Source organism: Camarhynchus parvulus, chromosome 3, assembly GCF_901933205.1.
Source record: "Camarhynchus parvulus chromosome 3, STF_HiC, whole genome shotgun sequence".
NCBI lineage: Eukaryota > Metazoa > Chordata > Aves > Passeriformes > Thraupidae > Camarhynchus > Camarhynchus parvulus.
In genome coordinates this window covers 20,330,684-20,352,085 of record NC_044573.1, presented here as the reverse complement: position 1 = coordinate 20,352,085, position 21,402 = coordinate 20,330,684, and the positions used below count along the sequence as shown (strand labels likewise).

Genomic DNA, 21,402 nt, shown 5'->3' with positions numbered 1-21,402 from the left:
CGTGAGCAGTTATTGCAACAGATGGAAAAGAGCAGAGACTTTCAGCAAGTAGGCCGAAGCAAGCCAGAGGCAGCAGCCCTCAGCTTGCGTCAGTGTGTCTCTGACAGGAGCAGAGGTCACGTTCTCCTGCTTCCCATTGTGCTCAGGAGGGATGCTCACTCAATTTTTACAGAAGTAGAAGGAAAGAACCGATATTTGAAGGTCAGTGATTGACTGGAGCTTTCATAAAGCACACCAGCACACAGAACACACACACCTAGAAACCATCCATGAGGGTTTTCCTGAGACTTTACTTAGAAAAACCCAATGCAGAATTCATGCTGAATCTTCCATTACAATTTCTTCATTTGTGTGTTTTGTCTTAAGGAGCAATAGCCTTGACATTAGGATATAGAAACTAAGGTTGATCAAGAGTAAATGTCTTGCTCTACCCCACACAGCAGGTCTGTTACATACTGAGGAACAGAGCACACACTCTACTTCCCCTTTCTAAATAGCCTGCATTTAATGGTGATGAAGCTAATACAACAAAATCAGGTGAAAAAACATTGCTGAAAACAATTTTCAGGTGTTTCCCTCAAACATGCATCCTGCCTGTGCTATAATTTTGACAACACGCAAATCTACAGCATCTGTACACATAAATCTAAGTGGTTTGATTGCATGAGCATATCGATGCTGAAATTTCATATGACTTTTATTTTCATTTCGTTTTGAAAGCAAAACAATGCATGAGTCAAGAATGACACACTAATAATAAATCCCTGCATATTAGAATGATTAACACCAAAGATGATGACAAAAAATATTTCATTACATAATTAATATGTTCACTACATAAAGACACAAGAAATACTTTGAACTATTAAACATACACTATACAAAATGCCAGCATTTGTTTTTATAGTTTTTGTAATCTCACCTGCTAAGACCCTTATCTTCATAAAACCACTGAGTTCCTGAGTAAATATTGTGCCACAGATTTAAATCTTCAGGGGGATTTGATGCAAGTGGTTGCTGGATTTTACGTCTCAGGAGCTCATATCTAACACAAAAGACAAGCAGAACACCAGGATTATCTCAACTAATGTTATTACACACACAAAAAAAAGAACCCAACCAGGTTTTTTTTTAAAGCCACACATTATTTTGTTGTTACAGCTGTAAACTTCCTGAGATAAACATTCTTTTTAATGTTTTGTGCTTTAAAATATTCAATTACTAAAAAAAAAATGAAACTAATTTGAAAACAGAAAATGAAGCATTTCCACTTGAAAAAAACAAACTAGTTTATTCAATGATTTATGGATTTTAAACTTTCTGAAAATGTTATCACGAGCAAGTCCAAATAGCCCATAACAGTGTCTTATGCAGACTTGTGTGATAAGCACAGGTTGCTCCAGAACATTAAATGATTATGCCTCTTTCTTGCAAATGTACTGAAACAAAGAGCACTGCCATTATTATTTTACTATTAGTAATAGCTTGTGTGCCTTTGTACTTAATGCGTTTGCAAATAACCACAGTGTAAATTACAGGAGAAAACAGGCACAGAATGAGTTAACTGTTCCAGCCATCTGTACACCTTAGCAAGGCACCTTTGTGTTTGGGTAGAAATTCATGATGTGAGCTTGAAAGACCAAATTATTTCATCCTGGTTTTAATTGGTATCTGAAGCAGTATTCCTGTCTCTGTTCCAAACAGCAGGTCAGCCAAAGCCCATCTTTCATCAGGTCAGCCATGAGACTGCCTGATTTGGAAAACATGCTTTCCACCCAGGCTGCATCACACACTCTCCATCATCTTTTATACAAAACCTTTATGGAATTTAACAAAAAAATTAGATCACTCAGTATCACAAACTAAACGGGATAATATTATAATTTGCGTTTCCTAATCATTCTAGGGATTACAAAGGAAACTACACTCTACAGGAAACAAAATTAGATATATTTGTTCAAAATCTTTAGGATTATTACTCTTTATTACATTCCACAGGACTGTTTAATTTATTCTTTCAATAATTGTTTCAGTTTGATACTCCAGCAAATTAGGGTAATATGCATATATATTCCTTTAAATACATAACTTGATTCTCTTATGTGCTGAGCTGCTCTATTTCATCTTGTCCCTGCCTCCCACTCTGGAAAGGCACTTACAGCTAAATTCTAGACAGAAGTACGTCGCACTTAGGCAGATTTAAACACTCTCATTTTAAATGCACATTTGTGAAAATGTTTCCGTGTTTAATTGTTCTGCAGAATACCTTGGTGTGGGTCACCTCTCTGTTGTAATTATCACACTGACCAATGGCTTTGTGTGTAATTTGACACTTCTTTAAGTTAAGATCATCTCCAGTCTGATAAGGACATGTTAGACAATACCAGCCCAGATTTAACAGGTACTGCACACAGTGATTTAATGTTGCTTCAAAACCAGAGATCAACTGAGATGCTCTTATGAGAGATCTGACACTTCCTGTGCTCATAGCAGCTAGGGAGTACATGCTTAACTCCCAACCACTTTTGCCCTTGAGTTTAGGGAATAATCCTCAACAGGTACAGCAAACATTGTGCCACTTAGTGATGCCAAACTGAATTACTGCAGAAATTCAGATTATAACTTCAGAAATTAAATAGCAAAAACTAATTAAACTCCAACTCTGTCAAAAAAAATCAGATGACTTTATAAAAAGAACAGCTCTCATATGAGTGGTTCATCAGTGTCAACCCAAAGACAGATCATTACAGCTTTATAGGAAACCATCCTGGCATATTCTGTCTAATATATTTCATAGACGAGTCTTGAAAAACATCAAATCTTTTTGAACACTGAGTGGCGATCATGTGTAAATCACCCCCACTGGCAGCTGCTGCTGCTGCTCTGCTTGCTGCAGACTTCTTGTTCCATCATGCTGTACAGAGCAGCTGCTTCAGTGGTTGTTCTTGTTGAGGGCAGCATGGCACACCATGAAAGAAATGAAATCTGCAGATGTAGGTCGTGCTGAATTACTTCAATAATCTATGGTAAAATGGTCATGTTGTTAACCCCAGAATAACAGACACCGCTTTTCTGAAACTTCAGATTTTACTGTAGAGCAATCATCATTTCATTCAGTTGTAGTGTGCCCTAATTAAGCCTGAAGAAAAAGTCAAGCTACTGTGCTGTAATAACATACGCAACTGAAACGGCATTACATGATAATTATTGAACCCATCAGTGCACCTAGAAGAGAGCTACTAACCAGAACATATGGACTACAGAGCTGTAATTCCATGCACAATGTTTCACGATACGTTAAAGCACTAGAATTAAAGATTTGACATTTTTTATTGAGTATATATAAAAATATATTTGTCTTTATAAACCTTTATGCACTCAAATCCATATTTCTTTAATGTATATCTACACACACACACTCAGTATTCAACATTCAAGTCAAGATTCCCATCCACCATTCTAGACAAATCTCAGAGGAGATTCCTTTCTTTGGCTCTTGTGGTGAAACCCAGTCTGCTGTACCCAGCACTTCCTTGCACTTCCTATTTTGGCTACGCCCTCACACTTCTAGCCCTGCAGCTTCCATTTTTCTCATGCACTGTCTTATTTAAAATTTCTTAATCACTTAATTTTTTAAGATTATTTCTGTCATCATCCTTCCAAATGGTCACTTTCTCTTCATGTGGAATAACCCAGAGTATTGAGAATATTGGATGTATTAATTACTGATGTTTACAAAGATCTCTTCTTTTTCTTGTCATTTTATTGGTGGAACTTGTTGCTTGAACTCGCCACCAAAAAGTGGCCAAATGCTGCAGCCCAAAACACTTATGACTTTGCAAATATCCTGTGCTTGCTCCTTCTGGTTTTTCACACAGCACTGATGTGAGACCCAGAGCCTTCTAGCACAGACAATACACTTGCCCTGAATAATCCTGACTCTTCTCTGAGCCCTAAAGTGGTATTTTAAAAAATCCAAAATTAAGAGATCACATGAAGAAGTCTGCATCACTCAGAATTTTCTGAGTCAGATTTAGGTAACAAGGAGCAAAGTGCTCTCTCAGTCTCTGCTTACCTCAGATGGGGACCATTGGGCCTTAGCGGTGGCTGCCAAGAGATGGCAATAAAGGATTCGCTGATTGGAGTCACAGACAAGGGACTGACACTCTGAGGAATTGTTGGGGGTGTGGTGACTCTTGTGGGCAGACTCTCGGTGCAGCCCCCCAGGAAGCCATCCCCTGCAGTGCAAGCTATCACCGTGACCGAGTAGTTGGTGTAGGGAACCAGGTTGGTCACCAAATGGCTCAGCCGCGACGAAGGGTTCCCAGCGATGACAATGCGCGGGTCAGGCATGCGGATCTCGTAGTTCAGGATCTCTCCGTTCGGAATCAGAGGAGGCCTCCAGGAGACCTGGAGGAGGAGGGGGGAAAAAAAGTAAAAGAACAGATTTCTGACAGTCACATTGCAGAAATACAGACACAGCATGCTTCAGATGGACACAAGCAGGATCTGAAGATGTTCTTATCAATCAAAACAGACTTTTATTTTTAAAGAAAAATCAGCTAGAAATCTAATCTTTAATTTTAGTGAGGTACACAGTACCAGTTGTAACCATCAAAAAATCTATTATTTTGCTTTACCAATAAAATGTGAACACTCCACATCACCCAAAATTCCATGAGAAGCTCAGATGCATTAGCAGAAGTACAATACTTATCGTAAGTATCACTGTCACTTATTTTCTTAGGGTGCATTACCTGGCATGCTTGACAGAGTAATAACAAATTTTACTTTGTGTTTCCACAATTTTCAAAAAGATGGAACTGCATTAACTCCTATAGGAAAACAAATGTTTCTGCACTCTTCATATAATGAAATAGGCAGGTTTTCCCTTTTATTTTCAATCAACAAATTACACTGTAAGTATCAGACAAAGAACAGGGATGATTTTCCATTTTAAGAACTATAAAATTATACTAAGAGAAAATTTGATTGCAAAAAGATTGGAAGTTACATACAGTATTTATGTTTTCTATAGATGTATACACACACATGCATATACATATATATATATATATATATATATACACTGCTATTCTTACAGTGGTTTTGTTCTTACTGAACTGAGGTAAGGTGAGATTTGTTAAGTTTTTAGGGGTTTTTTGAGGCAGGGGTCATAAATATATATATTTATTCTTAACAGCTCCACTGAAAAATCACACATAAACAATTGCACTACAAAGTGCATGAACGTTCTTTATTTTCAATAGTGTTCTATTAACGTTCTAATTTCAATAATGAAATTATTTTTTAAGGCTTTTTGCCATGCTACCACGATAGACGGGCCTTCAGACTGGCACAACAAGGACATGTAACCTAACTTGTATTAGGAATCTCAAAGTTTCATAAAGGTAGTGTAAAAGCATCTGTCAATACTCATTTCCCTAGAAATCCCAGTGCAGGAAGCACACGAGCTTTGCTTTGCTCTGGGACTGTTTTCACCCACTCATCTATAACAATTGCTGTCTCTTTTCCTCCCAGGCATGAGATAATTAAGAATTGAATACAACATAGAAAAGAACACAGAAATGGGAAAAATCTAGATATGCCTAAAACCTAGGTATATGTCTAAAACCTAGGTAAAATAAAGAAGATACTGACGTGTTAAACAGTAATACCAAAATACTTTAGTTTCAGTTAATTTGAACGTTTTCCTTAATTCTCTTAGTCTTCAAAAGAACCATCTTTAAAAATGTATATGTACAATTACACAGGGCCATGTAAACAGAGAAGCTTGATTTATAAAATGATTTTTTTTTAAATGGCATTACAAAATGTTATATTTTAGGTACAGAAGGACCTCTTGGGCCATCAGACTTGTAAGAAAGCTGGCAGCAAAGTGCTGGAGAAAGCTGAAGGATTTTGATAACAAATTCTGGAATACTATTAAACAGAGAATTAGAAACAGGGTGATCTTGAGTAAAGACAGCAAAACCAAGATTATTGGTGCCCACATAGGAAAGGCTTAGCTCTGGCTAATTATCAAATGCTGCATTCAGATTTCTGTTGCCTCTGGCCCCAAATCATGTTCGAACAAATAGAGAAAATACCACTGATAAAGCAGCGCAAAATTTCACACAAGGTAGGAATTGACTCTGCACCATTCTCACAGACATTGAGCAGAACTGTCTTTCTGAAGTATTTCGTGTGATCTAGTGATAAGCTTAGTAAAAAAAAAGAATGGATAATTAGCACAGACAACAGAAGAAGTTTTCAAGTACAAGTATGTGCTGGTTTTAGCTGGGAAGAATTAACTTCATAGTAGAATGGGGTTAGTATGGGACTGTTTCAGATTTGTGCTGAGAACAGTGTTGGTAACACAGGGATATTTTTGTTATTGCTGAGCAGCTTTTACAAAAGGTCAAGGCCTTTTCAGCCTCTCACCCCGCAACAGTTGGGATGAGAGCCCTCTCTTCCCACAATAGCTGGGTAATAGAGCAAGAGGCAACGGACACAAGTCAAAACAAGGGAAGTAAATGCAAAGAAAAGTAAGTGATACACAGCCAGAAACTTTCATGTCTAAACCTAAAAAATTACTCTAACACAACTTGAGCAAGATTCACCATACCATGTAACCCCTTCACATAAAGGAACAGATTAATAAAAGAGAACAGAGGCTGCTCCATAACCTCAGCTCCTGATTTTCACCCACTGTGTGCACTAGCTGGTAACACCTTCAAAAACTCCCAGGTGCTACTTCACAGTATTTGTTGTGCTCTAACAAGTACAGCAGCTCATACTGTAAGTAACAGATATGCTTTGTGGTACTTACAGTGGGAAATTTCTTTAAATTCTAATATTTTTTTTGCCCAGAGAGAAATAAAAACCATTCTGAACAAAGAGTATATTCAGCCAGCAGCACACACAGTGCAACTTACTTTTGTCTGGGTATAGATATCTCACACAAAGATATGAAGATCTGTTGTTGCTGTGGTTAATAATTAACTAAGTAGTGGGAGAACCAAGGATAGTCCCTAACCCTGCTGTGTCACTTGAGCTGCTTAGAATTACCTGTGTCACCAGGGAATGGCAGGACATGCAATCCTTCACAAACATCTCTTGTCAAGAGGCAAGGGACTGCCTGACCCATAAATGAAGATGATGGAGCCAGCCTGGTTAACACACACATGGCACTACTGGACCTCTTCTCCTCTTGGACGTGCCAAGGTTTGAGGTAAGAGCTTGGCAATGCATGAAAGCAGGAAAGCTCACTAGACAGGCTGTGTTGGAAGCAGTAACAGTTTGTTCATTGATTTGAAGCTCAGCACTGAGACCATGAAAGAGGATACCCATGAGGAAGAGAGAATAAGGTAACTACTGGGAGAGATTAACTGATTCAATGTAATGACTCTGGAAGCTTTCATTTAAAGATCAAAGGACCTTATTTTCTCCACCACAAAATTTAAAGAGACAGAAATTAGCCATTTTCCCCCCATTAAACAGTTATAACCTTGGAATTTTTTTCCTTTTTTGACAGCAGTTGGAACCCTGCAACTTAATTCTGAGCTGTCTGAGGAGAGGCATTGGCACATACAAGCTGTTTTACTGTTCGGGCCTGGTTTCAACAGTTTGTTTTTAAATCAGTGTGTTTGGCTTCATTTTATTCTCATTTCTCCTAGATACTGCTTGTAACCTCTACAAACAGAATGTAATAAATACACTACTGAGAGCTTTTCACTGTTGGTCTCAAAGCACATTGTAAGTCTCAAACTGCAAATATTATTATTCCAGTTTTAGAGATAGAAAGACTTAATCCCAGACTAAATCACATATGAGAAAGAAGAAGCAAAACTCCAAACAAAGACCTGTTACCCTAATTCTGCATTCCAGCCACTGGACTAGTCCTCTGACAATCTCCCAGCTGCCCCAGAATAGTTGGGAGAAGAATTTATTCCAAAATGCTTATCTGTCTTAACAGAAATTACTGTGGCTTCAATCAAGAGCCAGGATCATACTGGAAATGCAAATTCTGAGAAAGGTCACTGATAGTTCTGCTCATAAACTTTGCAAATGAGTTACACCCAGCTGCAGCAAGGACTACCACAGAAGAACAGCATGATCAAGTTTGCAGTAACAGATTGCTGCTACAAAAACTCCTAGGACTTTGCTTGAGTAGTGGGAAAAACAAAAGAACATTTATGATCCTAAACACCAACACTAGAGAGTTTCAACTTTATCAAAGGCAGAGAGATGATGCTGATGAAACCCCACTGTATAATCCATACCAAATGAGCAAGCTGTGCAAAAAATCACAGTCCTAACATGTGGAAAACCTCTAGTGTGCATGTTAAGGTTGTTCCTATGGGTGTTGGAATATCTAAGTCACTCAAGCAGCACTTATGTGTCAAATGACCCAAGGTCTCCCTGACCTTAGCAGCATTACAAGGCAATCTTCACACAGGGATTGATTGCTCCTAAACAACCTCCCTGATGCACCAGGCATACCTGCACACAACTGGAAGGGTGGTGAACGAAGTCCAAGCCCTTTTTTGCCCTTTCCCAGCATGAAGCTGTTACCTGGGCGTGCTACGTCTCTCTTTAGCAGACACAACTTACGAATTAGGCTCTCTCAAAATTATGTGCTGGGGTAACTGCAGACTGAAGTGTTTGGAGAATGAAATAGTACAAGGGAGTTTTAACTTGGAACAGAGGAAGGGTCTTCATAGCCTCATTCTCTGCCACACAGTGACCTGCAGAGGAGGAATGCTGAAGGATCACCTCACTGTTAGCACTGACTTCAGTGACCTTGGAGTAATTAGCATTGCATCCAACATTCTGTAATCAGAATCAACTCCCAGGACAGCAAACATTAATGTGTGAGACAAAAAACACTAGCTCCAGAACATGTGCCTATAACTACTTCTGTGGGAAATGGAAAATGGATAAAGAAAATACCTTCTTTGTCATGCATGATACTCAAACTGTAACTACAGGGTATGTTGCTTTAAATGTATCAGTGATATCTGTTCCTTACAGCTGAAATCTTTCTCCTGCGCATTTTAATCCCAGCCTATTTACAGAACAGGTATTTAGCAGTCCACTATCCAACTTCTGGGCTAATGAAGAACAGAAGACAACCATAAAAATAGAGACTTGTTTATTTGTGTTTGCTCACTTGCATATCCAATTTAGTAGCGAAATTTGAGAGATAGCTTCCAGAAAAGTTTATCATTGTTGCAATAAATGATAATCTACCGTACTGAAAGAGTACAGATGGCAACTCTTGAAGATACTGTGACAGCAAGCTAATGGCATTGTTCAATCTGGAGGGTGGAATAGCAGCTTTCTCTGCTTCAGGTTCTTCTATGCAAAGAATGGAATGGCAGGTGAACAGCAAAGTAAGACATTCATCGCTCTGGGTAAGAACAAACATGAATGACAACTGAATTAAAAAGCCTAAAACCCTTCCTCAGTCAGAGAACTCATGAGGAAATACTTCACAAAAATAATCAATCCATGGAAAATCTATGACATTATTGAATCAATATACAAAACAAACAAACAAAAAAAAAAAGAAATTAGAATAGCAACTAGGTGCCACGGGATCACCACAGCCCTTCGTTCCTCACAGGTAACATATATAACATATATTAAGAGAGAAGTAATAATAATTCTTTTTTCTTTTTCTCATTTTTTAGCTAATCAAATTGCAGGAAGTTTCTTTAAATGATGTTATCATGAAGGAATAGCACAGCACAAGAACTTTATGTCAATAAGGTATTTATTCCATCCAACCAGGAGGAGACCATTCTCTTGTAAACTCTTTGCAAACACTAAAAAGAAAAAAAAATATTTCCCCTGGAGAGAAACATCAGGATTATGCACAACTCATGCCAACTTCTACCTTGAGAAAAAAGTTACATGAAGGATGACAGGAAATGGCTGCAGTTTTTATCTGTTAGTGATCCAGTTGGTGGCAGTCATCAGTGAGGGGGAGCAATACAGGCCATATGAGGCAGCAAGTCTCTGGTGAAGCCAATAATTAAGACTGCAGCTGCCTTCTCCAGGCCAGAATCCCCAAGGAAGAACCCCAGCAGGAATTCCCAGCAAAAGGGAATTCCTCCTACCAAAAGTTATAAGGCCAAAGTTGGAATGTTTGCATAATACAGTTAATTTAGTTCAGTGTACCATCCACGTAATGCCTTTCTTACAAAAGAACTCCATCAAATAATTATTCACTGTGTAAATTAGCCTCTTTCTCAAGCCGCTCAACCTAGCTACATTCCTGAATGTCATATCCGTGTGAAGTGTGAGATTGAAGCAGCACAGCAATTGCAAGCCTCACAAGAAAAGGAAACAATTTCTTTTCTACTTCTCTACATTAGGGTATAGCAAATCTTGTGTAACAGGAATAATGTTCATGGCATTGGCATATACTAAATAAACGGCTTTTGCAGTTGCTGAATGCCTCCACTTCACTTTGGCATTTAATCAGCCACAAAAGCAGTTTATTGCGCATTATACTCCGCTACCATGAACATTATCAATTCAGCAAATATTAAAAAATATCATGCAGGTGTCACAGAAATGGGTACTTTAAAAATTATCGATGGCCTTACGCTTTCTGTTGCTCAAAGGAAAGCAAGTTAAATGTTATGGAGAGATATTGGTCCATTCTGATTAAAATGGAATGTTAAAGGAGCACACACATATCAGAACTGTTTATCCTGAGAGTGACCTGCTGTGCTGATACTCTCCTCCTTGCAGAGTGAAAGCTTTTGCCTATGAAAATAAGCTGTATACTCAAGTGAGTACTGTCCTGGAGCACTTTGAATTCTTCACATCCTCAAATAATTTTTATTGATTCAACGACTAAAATAAAGGAATGGAAATATGTTTCTCTTTTTTTGTAAATTATCTCTGTTTTCAGTAGAAATAAATATTTGCACTCATGGTTTAGGGATTGGTTGCACTGACAGCTGAAATCCTCTATTGATTTGCTACTGTGGCTTGGTAAAGGAACCTCTTGCTAATCTTTCCCACAGCGCCCTTCCAATACCTCCTGCTCTAACTTGGGAGGACAGCTCTCTCTAGGGTGAGAGGTAATTAAAATCTCCTTCCCAAAGAGATGCCTCATTTTCCACCCTGTACTTAAGAGCTGCCATTGCAGACACTGAGGTAAGAGCACTGTACAGCACGAAGGACTCCACAAATTTCATTTGAACACCACATAGGTGATATATGCACTACAGGTGTGCTGGGCTTGAGCTACTCAGGAGGGAAAGTGAGCCTTTTTAGGACTCTTACAGGCACCAGTGTAAAGCAATTCCATATGAAATCCAACTATTTCCACACAGGAAAACATTTCAACCACTAAGAGGCAATCCTTACAGAATACTGCACAGTTTTTCTATCTGTTCAACTAGCAATTTCTGGGATGAAGGGACACAGCGACTTTACAGATCTCTACCCTAGTTCTAGAGAATTTGGGCAAAATCCCTGAACATTTTGTGAACAGGTGCTTCCTTGTTCTTCTTGTCCTCTCCCAGTAAACAGCAGTCACACAAGACCGCCTCAGTGACACAATGAAGCTCTGAATGCTCTCCGAGCCCTCCTACACTGACATGAATTTGCCATAAAAATGCAGGGAAGGAAACAACACCACCTCTAGCAAGCTAATCCATTTGACAGATCTGTAAGAAGACCGACAAGCAAGATGAAATCCCAGTCGCTTCCTCTGTTGCTCCCATCTGCAAACAAGCAGAAGGCGAGAAAACTGCTGGGTGCAGCAAGCCTTGTCTATTATCTCGTCGGTGATGAAGTGCAATGAGCTCTTATGCAACTACAGCTTTGCTTCAATTTTTTAAAGAGAGAAGAAATAATTTATTATTAGAATAGTAAATGCTAAAAAATTAAATAAATGTCCTGCTGACCTGGACAAGCGAGAGAAATTTTAGGTTTTTAAAAAGTCTTAGAATCTTAGAAATCAGAACTGAAGTAATATCTCAGCCATGGAATACTCTCTGCACAGGAACTGTACCAAGTGTTTCTGACTTTCTATCACTTACGATGAATATAAAATGGAACAACTTTAGGTAAATTAAAATACTTGATAAATACAATTATTTATGTCGATAGCAGCAAAGAACAGTAACAATTCTCTCTGTTCTGTAACAGTAACAGAGAGAATTTAGAAGAAGAATACTCAGGAGTGAATATATTTGGGGAGATATATACGTAAGTCACTTTTCTCAATGCAATGCTGCCACCTAAACTATTTTGAACATGTTAACTTAAATATTTAAAATTAATGAAAATTTACAGTAAAACCAATTAGTAGAAATAAAAACATCCAGGCTTCAGCATCTTTGACAAAAATTGGTCTTAACAGATCTGAAAATTATTTATCTCCCGGTTGAAAAAAACAAGTCTGAGTCTACACGAGCAGCAGTGACACTAAATTTGACCACCATTCATAGAGGAGTTCATACAGTTTGGACATTAAAGGGCTTTAAAGAATTTTGAATATTAATGACAGGCTGGGAAAAAAGAAGGAAAATAAGCATCTGAACTCTTCAGTAAGAAAGGGAAAACAAATTTAAAAACAATGCTGTATTGAAATTTAATTATTATAGATGGAGAACTGCATTGCCTTAATTCAGATTTCAGAAGAAATAAATGACCCAACTAACTTTCAGTATTGGTAGGTTACTTAATCTTGGAGTTGAGAAAAATACAATAAAATTACAACTGAACACAGGCGTCTGATCTTGGGAAAAGACATCCAGTAAAGAATGACACAATCTCTGATAACCCACAGGCTTTTAAAACTAGGATTGAGTGCTGAATGCACATGGAGAAAAAAAAAACAGGGGTAAGATATAAAATTATTATGTTCTTACCACGTTAACTGGAGCTTCAAAGGTTGCAGTAAGTCTCTGTGCTCAGAGTTGAAGCCAACATGAAAAAGCTCACTCAGTGAAACGTGGACATGTGGGGAAGCACGCAATTGAACTAGAGCTGCTATTTACTCAGCATTGCAGCTTCTGGCAAATCCATGAAAAATGCTTTACTATAAATTGTGGGGAATATTAAGATATATCTACAGAAGTACAGAGGGCAGAGTCCTGGAAGTAGATTGCCCTAATCTTCAATAGCAGTCTGGCAATTCATCATAATTACTAGTGGTCAATCGTTATTAATTCCTACAGTAACCATTGTACTCATATTGAACTGATTTGCAATTAACATGGAGGTAACATGCAATTCCTTAGATATTAAAACATAATTTCATAAGCTCAGGATTTTTTTGTCTAATAGCGAATAACATTTTTTTATAGTTTAAAATTATGTGTGAACAAAGAAAAAATATCAGCATTCGTTTACTGCTGAAATTCATACCCTCAAATTATTCAGATTGCATTGGTAACACCACTCTGTTTACCTTTTGAAAACACAATGTATACCAAAAAATAATAAATCTAACAGATGAACTTCAATCTTATGCAAATGTCCTTTGTTTTGTGCTCTGGTGAGCAAGCTACTGTACCAATACTTTTGGCATTAGTACAAGACTGAATCCATGGAAGCATGTGTGTATTTACACAAAAGAGGCTTCTAAGCTACAAAAATCCCTCTTGTTTGGTTACACTAATTTCCCTTGAATGAAGTTTGTATGCAAGCCAAAACAATGGTAGTTATCCTGTCCTCTAGAGTTCATTCCCAACAGAACGATGTGAATAATTGAAAACTTCCTATGTAGTCCTGTAAGACTCGTCTTTCGTAAATCAGGAGAACAAAAATGCTATTTTTTCTTCATTAGCCATTAAAAAATCTGATAATTATACAGACTTAAGATTTAATTCTAGAAAAAAAATCTTTTTTACTTCTTAGTATTTTAATGAAGTCTTGAAATTTTGGAGACGGTAGTAGGTAATTTTCTGATCTGATTAGGGAGTTAAAAGTAATCTTTTAAGTTTAATATTGAAAATACATCAGGTGTGTAAGGAAAAAAATGAACTGGAATATAATGCCAGAGGCTGGTGTAAAAAAAAATAAAAATTGAAAGGAGTCTAATACTTTTGAACCAAAGCACAGACACCAATTATTCAACTACCCCTGCAGCAGTCTGTTGGCTCAGCCAGTAGATGTCTCTCTTAAATACACAGTTGTTACAAGAAAAACACGTTAAAACCATGAGGCAATGAGAATTATTCCTACCTTGACTGAATAGGGTCCCAATGCTTCTGCATCAGGAGGCTGAACACCTGCAGGTCTTGAAGGTCTGGTGGTAACTTCTGCCCAGGCACTGCTGTTCATGCTCCCGTGCAAGGTGCTCATCAGAACTCTGTACTCATATTTCTGCCAAGGGCTCAGAGCAGTGCTATGGTCAATGTAGCTCATGGACTGACCAAAGGGGAGATGCACCACAGTTGAGATTTGTTCTGTTCCTTTCACCTTCCTCTCTATTGTAAGGTTTTCCACCAAACCATTTGGGCGAGCAGGTGGTTGCCAGGATATGACCACAGAAGTTGGAGTATCAGAATAGAGTTCTGGAGCAGGAATATCCTCAGGGGCATCTGGAAGAGTTTGTATTTCTGGGGTTGTGGGTGAAAGAGAACATCCTTTAGAAGTGCATCCTTCTACCTGAAACACATAGGCAGTGTAAGGATGCAAGTCTTCTACAGTGCAGTTAGATGTAGTTCCTGGCACTGTAGCATGCAGTTGGCCATTTTGGTAAATATTATAATGTGTGATAATGCCATTTGGCTTTAAAGGATGCTGCCAGGTGATGCTCGCTGCCCTTGCTGTAACATCCAATAGAAGTGGTGGATCTAAAGGTCCAGGCTCTGTAACAAAAAAAAACAAAAAAAACAGGAAAGAGAAATTACGAACAATTTGTGATTTTTGAAATCAGTATCAGCAAGACGTACTCACCAAATGAGGCTCAAAAATCTGAAAAGGAGCTCAGGTCTACTAAACAGCCTGTTTCTTTGGAAAATGTAGGCCCAGATATTCAGGGGATGAATATGGCTCTCTCCTCAAAGGCAAGATGCTCACCTTTCCTCGTCCCAACCCTCCTCCCTCCTCTTCTGCATCCTTTATCCTCCTCTGTCTAAGTGCCCTATCAATGCTGTTTGTATGAGGAGAAAGTGTGTGGCTCAGTATCACTGTAGACCTGCAGTTCTAGCTTTTGGGGATGTTTTTCTAGAGCGCTAGATACTAATTGCAACTAACTGCAGAGGCATAATAATGCTGTGTATTTTACAGCTCAGTAAGTCTCTACTGCATCTCTCATTATATATTCAATATTTTACTTCATTCTGTTTATAATTCTAATCCATTTTTTTGCAATTTATCTACTCCCTGTTAATATTATAGGTGATTTTTTACTTCGACTGTGACAGAAGCTGCCGATTTAGCTCTTTCACCTACTGATAAATAAACAATGCACAGATCTGACCTTTAGGTTAACAGGTTTTATGCTTGCTCCACTCAGCACTCTAACTGATTCAATTATCATAAAGGTTCAGGAGCTTCCATGAATACTGAAAAAGACCGACCATATGCCTGCATAGGTGTTGTGGAACAGCAAATACTCTGCAGCCCTCCAGAGAAATTCCTTAATTGTAAATAATTTCACCATGCGACACAATCAAGTCACCTTGAATGCAAAACCCTCAGCCTGTGGAGGCAAAGTGTTATTTAAGCTTTACTGGGCTGCGTTAAATTCTGCAATTTGAAGGGCTGTTAAGTTTTTCAATTGAAATTTCATTTAAAATGCAGGTGCTTTTTATTATATTGAGGCTTTACTGCTCTCTAGGTACAAGCATGAACATGGTGCAATAACACAAATCTGGCTCAATCACTGATCAGTAACAGCTGTAATTCCAGAACATTTAGCATTCTTATAAACCACGTCCCGAAATCTATAAATTGCTACAGCAGATCAAGAAAATACTATATTCTCCCCTATTCTGCCCACAGCAATTTTGACATTTATGAGATTTTTCTGTGAACATTACATTTTATTGAAATCTTAAAAAAATATATACTTGGATTTAGTAATTGTTCAAAATAGGTTTAGATTTGGGGATTTGCAGGGGGAGAGGGAAAAGAAGGGACCTACATTTGGAAATATAGGTCTTCAAAAATTTAAAATTCATCAGTGATTGTGGGTGTGCCAAGACTTCAGGGGAGGTGACACAGCATATGCTGAATTCCATTGTAGTCAACAACACTATTATTTAATTCCTGGCGTCCAAACCAGAAGGAACATTATAGGAAGAATAATTTACTTCACCAGAAGTTAAATAATTCCTGATAAATTTTAAGGGGGGTTGGGAGGAGGAATCAAATAAATCCAGCACAATGAGTTGCTCCTTCTATACTTTAGAGTAACAGCTGAAGCAGTCAAAAGTCCCTGTTCTCCTCCCACACACAAAGAGAGGTACATAAGGATTATTCCAGTGATGTCTGTGAAAACAGTGCTGTAAAATTGGGACAGCAAGCTTCTCTTTGTGGTTTTTTTTGTTTGTTTTTGTTGGGTTTTTTTTGCTTTTAAATTTGAAAAGTAACACTGTTTTTACATTCATTATATGATGCATCACAAAGCAACTCCATAAAGCTCAGCTGTATCACATATCCTGCTCTACTCACAGTGATAATAAGGATGGAGTTCTGTATTTAATGCTTGTGCACACTAGGATTAATTTAGATCTCTGAATTTGCAAGTACAAAAGATGATCTGTTGTAAAGAGTAATTAAATTCTATTTGCATGTACTCCTGGGTAAAATCAATTAGGTCGTAAGTTGGAACAAAATTTGGTCCATTATTTAGACCTCACTGAAAGACGGAGAGGTGGAGGTGTAAATCTGAATTAGATTTATATTCTGTAAACCAAATTTTTTTTCTGGGTGGAAGGGAAGGAGGAGAATTTGCTTTGGAATTAAAGACCTTGAAAATCAGTGCAAATTCTAGTTTAGTGGGGGAAAAGAAGCTGAAATACAATATTTACCACTGAACTACAAATTTGCATTTCATCTAGTTATAGTTCATAGGCTATTCCACTGTGAGCATCTGGGGGAGGGAGAAAAAAACCACAACAGAGAAGCCCCCCAATATTCAAGCTGTTTGCTGTAAGGGAACAGCCAAGCCTTTATGCTCCTACTGAATAAGTTGCAGGCATTACAGGTGAAACATTCATGGTAATTAGTTGAACCTGAGCTTCAACGCCCCCTGAGTTCAGACTTATTCCTTAAGGACAATCTGTAATGTACAGGAGGAGCTGTCAAACTTCAGCTTTGGGTCCCCCTGGTCCCTCCCCTTCTCCTCAAAAAAGCGTATTTTGGTAGCTAGCATACCTACTCACACATTCCCTACTGCCCTTTTAAAAGAGAGACTTTTAAGACTTTCTGAGTTCAAACAAGACGTTTGAGAGATGCTTAATTGGCCCCACTGGATGGGAAAGCATTAAATCCTGGTCCCCAACTCTCATTCAGTGCAGCTTCTCTTTAAATGGCAAGCAGAATCATCTAATTCTATGTACAAATCAACTAGCACAATACTGCTTGGTTGAAAGGGTCACCACAATTATGTAAAACATGAGTATTAACTATAATTGGGATAGTTTGCTAATACAATAAAAAGCTCTGAACATGAAAAAAGTTATGCTCGCAGCAGTAGCTATCACTTTCTAAAGTAAGAATTCATGGATGAAATGACATGAAAAAGATGGTTATAAAATTTTAATGGAATGATAAAAGGCAAAAGTCATCCTCTCAGCTGAATTCTTAAAATCCCTATATATCACAATCAGCTCCTTAACTGTAAAATCAATGTGGAGTATAACATGTTGTCAGTGTGGTTGTCACTGGAGGGAAGACTGCAAAGTGTGACAGCTACACAGCTCAGCCTGTCAATGATGAAAATAAAATCATAAAGCTTTTTACATGGATGTAATTGTTTATAGAAGTAACTACTGAAGATGGAACAGTGGGCATCTTTGTCCTTAAGATTCTTAGTTCATATTTCAAACCATTTCATTACAGCATTAATACTAGAAGGTAGTTTCATTTTGGCAAATGAAATTATCTTTTATGGTAGACTACTTCGCTCATCTGCTTCAAAAGTTCAGACTTGATTTAAAATAAAGGCACCAAATGTCATTAATTTTTTTTAATTCCCTGACTAAAACAATACATTTGTTTACTTACTGTGAGACTTGGAAAGCAAGGAGTTATACTCTCATGGTTGTATTTTTTGGGAGGAATCTACATTTACATTTAATATACTAAGACATGTACCAGGACTGATGCCCTTTAAAGCTAATGAGAAATACTTGATTTGCTGGCAAACTCTCTCACTAAGCAGAATAAAAATTCTGTGCCTTTTACTCTTGAATCATTTACTCTTTTTAGAAACAGGGACAATGAAATTATACGTATTAACAGAATCTGGTGTCTTTCATGTACTGCTGATTGTACCCAGCAGCAAACCCAAACTGTGTAGCTCTGGGCATAAGGGACCACAGGAATCTTTTATCACATGAGATCACAGAGCTCAAAAGTCGTTAAGCTGTTCATGCAATGACATGCAATCCATATGAACCCCTTCAAATATGTATTAGGAGCTGTCTTCAGAGTATTAAGACTTGTTGCCCTCTACTGCTCCAAATGTACATTGGTTCCAGAACTTCAGTTCTACCAGTCAATAAAGTTCTAATTCCTAATCTGTAGGATTATGCATGGGCAGTTTGCACTATATATCATATGATCATATATATCATATGTGCCACTACTACATCAGCTTAATTTGTTCTGTCCTTTTGCTATTTGTCCTGTCAGGTATTTCACATGATTTCTTTTCATTTTGTCACCTCGCCAGGTTTTATCTTCTCTTGTTTCAATTTCCATTTTTCTTTCTTGAGCTCATGTGAACACATTCACATCAACTATCCATGGATTAGTTTATATACCTCAATTATATGGACCTAACTTACATAACTAAAGGAGACCTGTCTTCTCAGACAACAAATATCATTAGCAGAGAAAGCAAGAGATTCCAAAGGTGGCAAACTGCATTATTTACCCTCTTGTTCTGCACTGTCTCTCTTCATTGTCTATGTCAGATTTAGGAGAATCACAGAATCATAGAATATATTGAGTTGGAAGGGACCCATCAGGATCATCAAAGCACAACTCCTGACTCTGCACAGGATATTCCCAGGAGTCACACCACGTGCCTCAGAGTGGTGTCCAAACACTTCCTGAACTCTTTCAGGCTTGGGCTGTGAACACTTCCCTGGGAAGCCTGTTCCTGTGTCCAACCAGCCTTTGAGAGAAGAACTTTTATCTAATACCCGATGTAAACCTCCCCTGACACAACTTCAGGCCATTCCCTTGGGCTCTGTCACTGGTCAGCACAGAGAAGAGACCAGTGCCTGACCCTCCTCTTCCCCTCATGAGGAAGTTTAATCTGTGATGAGATACCCCCACAGACTGAGGCTTTTCATCCTGGAACCAAAACATGCCAGATGAGAACGCCATAGCGCTCTCTATGACAGGAATAATGCTCTCCTGATTTGACAAGAAGTAGCTCAGCTGATACATTGCAGAAGCTCTTTTTTTTTTAATTGCTTTTTTATCTCCAGCAACTTCAATACATAATGATCTCCAGGGACTGCTGCGTGCTTTTGCCCTTACTTACTGTGAAGAAACACTGGGCTGGCCTGTAACTTCATTATGTATAAAAGAGATGGACTTGATGTCATTTATGTAAGAAATAAAAAAAAAAAAAAAAATTGGACTGCCTCCCAGGTACCTTGCAAAACCTTCTGTTCCAGCCAGTGCAAACCAGACACTTCTTTTAAAAGGGCTTTAGGAAGAGCTCTCCATACTGGAGTTGTATACTGATGCACAGAATCAAAATTTAACCACGTCAGAGAATGTGCTGGTGATGGAGATGTTCTGCTGTATGCAGCTCACTGGGCTGCAGACAGGTTCTGGGCTGTTCAAAAGCTAATCAAGTAACAGGAAGCTTTTCTTTAAAGTAGAAATTTTGCTATCTTAGAACTTGTCCAAGCCATGGTGCATTTTCTCAAGCACTAGAAAAAGCACCTCTCTCATTTGGGAGATATCCCTCTGAACAATATATCAGCCAATATAATTTTGCAAGTACTAAATCTACACTATAGGAACCCAGGAGCTGCCATTGGGGCAGTTTCAAGTAACTGTAACCAATGTCTTTGCAAATCCCAGGGAGCTCAAAAGGCTCCCTGTAGCTAAAGGGAAAACCTAACCTGTACCTCCTTTAATATATCTAGAAGGTTTAGTTTTATTTCTGAATACAATGTATGAGATTCTGTTCTCAGTTCAATGGTACATAGTGACCTCTCAGTTCAGTGGCCTTTACAATGCTTGCAAGAGAGCTATCAGAAATTTACGTTCAAGTTACTGAAAGCAAGCTCTAATTCAGAAACCTCATCAAATGTTTATATCTGTAGATATTCTGGCAGTAAATAGTCTGATGTTATACTTATCAAGATCACTGGAACAAACATCTTTTATTAATACATGTTTAGCAGCTTTTAAAATATTCATAGTTATATATATTTTTGTTATCTGGCATGGGCAGGTTAGACTTTAAAAACCACATAGATCAGTTACTAGTGTCACAATCATGTAAATGGAAGTATTTGAAAATTCTTTATTGTATGTTTTCTTGCATTAAAAAATACCCCAAACCTACTAATCTCTATATTAAGATCTTCCATTGTCTGATACAACATATTTTTATAGCAGCATTTACCAATTTTCTCTGAATGATTCCAAATACACTCCTATTTTACCACATATTTATCATAAATAAAATATAATACACAGATATACTGTGAAATCATCAGCTTGTATACTGGAGTTCTACTGACTTTAAAAGTGGATGTGTTGATTCACATCTATTGCTGTCAAGTGTATGTGCACACAGACACACACATGCATATTTTTTATGCCTACAGGTACTTTATGCTTTGGTGAGACAAAAAAACAAAATAAAATTCAGTAAGAACATGTAGATACACATCTAGATCAACAGAGTAAGAGATATGGGAAATTTCCACTATTAAATTGTACTTTAAAAAGTCGAAGTCTGTTGGTTAGCAGGGCCAGGAATTAAGTGTACTTCTGCAACAAACTGTCAGTATAGGCAGTTTCATAAGAATCATGTTGAAACCTTGACAAAAACACTGCTTAGACCCAATGACAATCATTCAGTCTTAAGCAATTGAGCTGAATATCCTTTCACAGATGGCAGCTCTCCACAATGACACCACAGAGTCCTCTGTCACCACTGAAAGTTGGCTGGTTTTTTTTTAAATGATGAGGGCTGTTGGATACTGTTGCATC

General features: G+C 37.9%; 1 protein-coding gene across 1 annotated transcript in view; it reads right to left on the bottom strand.

The window, feature by feature from the left end:
- The window catches only part of USH2A (usherin), a 373,050-nt gene that overhangs the window by 115,020 nt on the left and 236,628 nt on the right, over positions 1 to 21,402 (bottom strand). Inside the window, exons 41-43 of the mRNA XM_030944868.1 lie at positions 14,221 to 14,849; positions 4,076 to 4,410; positions 923 to 1,045 (exon numbers count right to left, since the gene is read on the bottom strand). Of these exons, the coding sequence (XP_030800728.1) occupies positions 923 to 1,045; positions 4,076 to 4,410; positions 14,221 to 14,849 (1,087 nt within the window). The remainder of the gene's footprint in view (positions 1 to 922; positions 1,046 to 4,075; positions 4,411 to 14,220; positions 14,850 to 21,402) is intronic.